The 5,019-nt window shown below is 33.4% G+C and overlaps 1 protein-coding gene across 1 annotated transcript in view; it reads left to right on the forward strand.

Annotated features, from left to right (window-relative positions):
* Positions 1-103: 103 nt before the first annotated feature.
* LOC111716398 (glutathione S-transferase 1) overlaps positions 104-5,019 on the forward strand; it is a 5,384-nt gene continuing 468 nt past the window's right edge. Inside the window, exons 1-6 of the mRNA XM_023491846.1 lie at positions 104-184; positions 579-702; positions 1,433-1,515; positions 3,447-3,509; positions 4,070-4,156; positions 4,619-4,747. Of these exons, the coding sequence (XP_023347614.1) occupies positions 128-184; positions 579-702; positions 1,433-1,515; positions 3,447-3,509; positions 4,070-4,156; positions 4,619-4,747 (543 nt within the window). The 5' untranslated portion in view covers positions 104-127. The remainder of the gene's footprint in view (positions 185-578; positions 703-1,432; positions 1,516-3,446; positions 3,510-4,069; positions 4,157-4,618; positions 4,748-5,019) is intronic.

The following is a 5,019-nucleotide window of genomic DNA, read 5'->3' on the forward strand; positions in this document are numbered from 1 at the left end:
CCCCTAATCCCTACCAACTTCTCCCCTCCCCTCTCCTCCTACCCTTCCCTCACTCCCCCCTCCTGCTGATGCTAAGGGCAGATTGTTTGATTGACTGTATTTTCAGAAAATCTACAAGAAAAGGAAAATGGCTCCTATTGAACTTCATGGTATGGCTCCATCTGCCCCGTGCAGAACTGTTGCAGTAAGCTTTTTAATATTTTAGATTCTTTATTTCAAACAGGGTTTCCTATAACATATAGCATTTGAAGTTTTTATTCTGGGGCTAAAATTAATGAATATGAGAAGCAGTTACACTGCACTCTGGTTTTTACTAAATCTAAGATGACTGCCATTCATTAATATTTTACTAAATCTAAGATGACTGGCATTCATTGATATTTTACTAAATCTCAGATGGCTGCCATTCATTGATATTTTACTAAATCTAAGATGACTGCCATTCATTAATATTTTACTAAATCTCAGATGGCTACCATTCATTGATATTTTACTAAATCTAAGATGGCTGCCATTCATTAATATTTTACTAAATCTAAGATGGCTGCCATTCATTGATATTTTACTAATTATTCAAGATGGCTGCCGAATGTGCTGGTGTTGACTACACCTATGTATCTGTGAACCCAATGCAAGGAGAAACTAAGACTCCTGAGTTCTTGGCAATGAATCCAACTCATACTATTCCGACCATCAAGGACGGTATGTACAATTGTACTTTACAATTTAAATTGTACATGAGTGATAACAAATAAAAGTAAACATGTTTTCAAAGCTTTGACATTAAGAATTACAAAAAACTTTGCAGCATTAAAAGCAAGAATGACGACGACAATCGCTAGTTATTGATTGTCTTTGCTGCAAAAATATAACATCATTTACAGTGAAACCTTTAATAATGAATACATCGGAAGAATTTATCAAATGTCGTCTTGACAATTTTTCAGTGAGATTTATATTATATTACGTAAATTTCAGTATTTGCGAAAATAAATAAATAGCCTTGAATATGCGGGAAAAGTTTTAAAAACTAAATATCTGCAACATTCCATTTTCAGAAAGTGAAGAATACGACATTTTTTGAATTCTTTTGATGTATTTGTTATTAAGGGTTCACTGTATTAAATTCAGTCTTGGCTTAAATAAAAAGTCTTTTAAAATTACTTTAACCATTGACCAAACCTTTCATAGCAGTCTAAAGGTATTAACTCTTTAACACAATTTTAAATTTTCAAATCCATATATCTTTGAAGCCTGATAGTGCAAGACTTTGATAGTTTAAACTTAGATTATTTGATTTTACAGAATTCATGGTTTGAAATATTTAAGATCTACAACATTGGGTTGCAAAGATACAAGGAATAGAAAATCTGAGTAGGTGGCAAAGCCTTCATTCCTTTGGTTAGTAACATTCCTAACGCAAATATTTCAGGTGATTATGTACTGTACGAGTCCAGGCCTATTGCTTCGTACATAATGAACAAGTACTGCAAGGATGAGAAAATGAACCCTCAGGTAATCTTACGTACTGCAATTTATAAATCATGAAGAAGTTCATTTAATGCGGAAATTTGAACGACTTTGCGATCTCGATCCACATTACATCCAAGAAAGATCAGAGCAAACTTATATTTAATAATTTTATTATTTACAAATACAATATAGGTAGCAGGCATGAAAGATTTTTAAATGTAATTAAATGAATTTATGCTAATATAATATATTTTGTACGTATGTTTACTGAATTACAATACTGAATTCTTATTGGACTCCGTCCAAGGAGTATGAAATAGAAGGGAGATACAACTGACGCTACCCGCCCTACCATATGATTATACATTGTAGAGGGTACTCCATTTACTGAATTCTTATTGGACTCTGTCCAAGGAGTATGGAATAGAAGGGAGATACAACTGACGCTACCCGCCCTACCATATGATTATACATTGCAGAGGGTACTCCATTTGTATAAGAAATATTTGTCTGATGTACAATTACCGCGTATACAATAACCTATTCTGAATATTTCTTATACAAATGGAGTACCGTCCGCAAAGCATGTATAATCAGATGGTAGGGCGGGCCGCGTCAGTTGTATCTCCCTTCTATTTCATACTCCTTGACTGTGTACCGATGTTTGCTTGTACTGTGTTCTGTGTGCTAATATTCAAGTATTGCATACCCTTCCCGTTTATCGACAAATGAAATTTCAAGGAAATGACGATGATTTAAATACAATACATAGACACGGTAATGGTAATGATTCGAGAATTCAAGTTGCAGATTTAGTTGTTAGCAGAACGTTTTTACATATTCAAGCATAGACCCTCACATAGTCGAGCATAGACCCGCACATAGATCCAAACTGTTGTAAAAAGTTGCATTAATGTTCAAAACTGGATCGATGTCTCAATGCCCTGGCGTTTGAAATTTCTCATACACTCAATTACACATTTTTGTAGCTCAAGACATATTAACATTAAACTATAAAGAAGAATTGTTTATAGCTCAGTTTTTAAAAAGGAATTAGCAAAATTCTCATTAATTTTTGACTGAGAGCTTGCAACCTTTGGATCACAGTGGAAGATCATGGTTTGATGAGTCATTCTAATCCTACAGGAGAGATTTTATCTTTTTTAGAATAATATGTTTCCACCCTCCTTTATCGTAAATATAGATTTACATATAGATACAATCAAACAGGGAGCTTCTTTCAGTGTACTGTGTACTGTTAATATACTATGTAGTGTAAGCTGTGTATGCTGTTAGTGTAAGCTGTGTATGCTGTTTAATGAAATGTTTAATATAAAACATACTGTGTACTTTACATATAATATTGTACTGTTTACTGTATAGTGTACACTGTACAAGTTCATACCCTGTTTATTGCAATGTGTACTGTACACTGTACAGTTTACTGTGGACTGTAAAGTATAATGTGGATTGTACAGTATACTGAGAACTGAACATTATACTGCGGACTGTACAGTATACTGTGGACTTTAAGAATACTGTGGACTGTGCAGTTTAGTGTGGACTTTACAGTATAGTGTGGACTGTACAGTATACTGTGGACTGTACAGTATACTGTGGACTGTATTGTACACTGTGAACTGTACAGTATACTGTGGGCTGTACAGTATACTGTGGACTGTACTGTACAGTGTGGACTGTTCAGTACAGTGTGGACTGTACAGTATACTGAAAACTGTACATTATACTGTGGACTGTACAGTATGATTTGGACTGTACTGTATAATGTGGACTGTATATTATACTGTGGACTGTGCAGTTTACTGTGGACTGTACAGTATACAAATGACTGTACAGTATACGGTGACTGTACAGTATAATATGGACTGTACAGTATACTGTGGACTGTATAGTGTAGTGTGTTCTCTACAGTACATTGTGTACCTTACAGATGTACAACGGTTTATGTACAGGATCCTGAGACTAGAGGACTTATTGATCAGCGGCTGTACTTCGACATGGGAATATTCTATAAGGTAAAAGAAACAAAATCAAACTTTATCTTTTCAATGAATTAGCAGTTAGCAGTTGGCCTTTGGTTTTACCTCACCAACTCACTTTTATTTTTTTGTAGCCCTAGGTATATACAATACATTTTTAAAATGGGCTTGTTTATAGCTTAAGTTTAAATAAAGTTATTGGCAAAATACTGATTGATTTGTGCGTGATAGAGTGCACATCTTGGTTTGCAGGGTAAACTTGACCCTTTTAATCATTTCATCATTAGCCAACAAATATTAGCAGATCCTAAAAATGTAATTTGGAAAAAATATTTAAAATTCAAATAGTCAATTCATTTATAAACTAAAGGTGCATTCATTAAAGATTAACCCTTTCTGAGTAATAATATTGTTCATACATTAACGGAGATAAAGATTTCAAGATAACTGTTGGGAATCTGGCATGCTCCTCTGTTTATTTTTTTATGAAGGGCCATTTACAATTAAAACGACATTCCCTTTCACAAAATTTTTAGCCACTATTTTCAATTTTCAAATTCTTGATTTTCCAAAGAGATGAAATTATGTTTTTTAAGGCTCTGGGTGAATGTATATATCCCGTGATGATGGGAGGACAGAAACCAACTGATATTCAACAAGAAAAATACGATAAACTTAAAGAGGTGAAAATACGTTTTTTATTATTTTTTTTCATGGTTTTACGATTTGAATAAATCCCTGCAAAATATTGTTATAATAATAAATGGTACATACCAGAAGTCAGAACTTGGAAAACAATAGAATAAACATTTACCCTCAAGAAATCTCATCTTTTAGAGAAAAAAAAATGCGGAGCAAACAAAATTATTAAAATTTTGTGCAAATTTTGTGCAAATATTATTTCAGTTTACAGTTTAGAAAAAGCGGGAAATGTAACGATACTATTATTCCTCTTATTCATACTTCATGATTTCTGTCCTGTTCCATTCCGTTCTGAGTAGAAGAACAGTCTTCCTGTCTTGAGTAATTACTCATATGTCATTTTGATGAATTTAGGTCTTTGTGTACACATTTTCAAGAATAAAAAAGTTCAGCTGATGTTAAGTAAACTCCGAGAACTGAATTATTCATTATTATTTTTAAAGGCTCTGGGTTGGTTGGATGGTTATGTAGCAGGTGGTAAATTTGCTGCTGGAACTACTTGTATCACAGTAGCAGATCTAGCGCTAGTTGCTACCTACTCTACACTCAAGAATACCGCAGCTACACACAAGGTATTTATCTAGAAATAATGCTCTTTTTATTTCAAATTTATTTTTAAATTTTTCAAAGATTTGTACAAAAAAAATTCTTCACGATCTTCATTTGCCAAAAATTTTAACATTCAAATTTGTTATCAATAATTGCTAGGCCTTTCTTTCCCCACTGAATATTCGATTCAGCCGTGTTGACGTTTGTTGGATACAAAATAATTACTAGGCCTCTCTTTCCCACTGAATATAAGATTCAGCCGTGTTGACGTTTGTTGGATACAAAATAATTACTA

Source organism: Eurytemora carolleeae, unplaced genomic scaffold (assembly GCF_000591075.1).
Source record: "Eurytemora carolleeae unplaced genomic scaffold, Eaff_2.0 scaffold24, whole genome shotgun sequence".
Taxonomy (NCBI): domain Eukaryota; kingdom Metazoa; phylum Arthropoda; class Copepoda; order Calanoida; family Temoridae; genus Eurytemora; species Eurytemora carolleeae.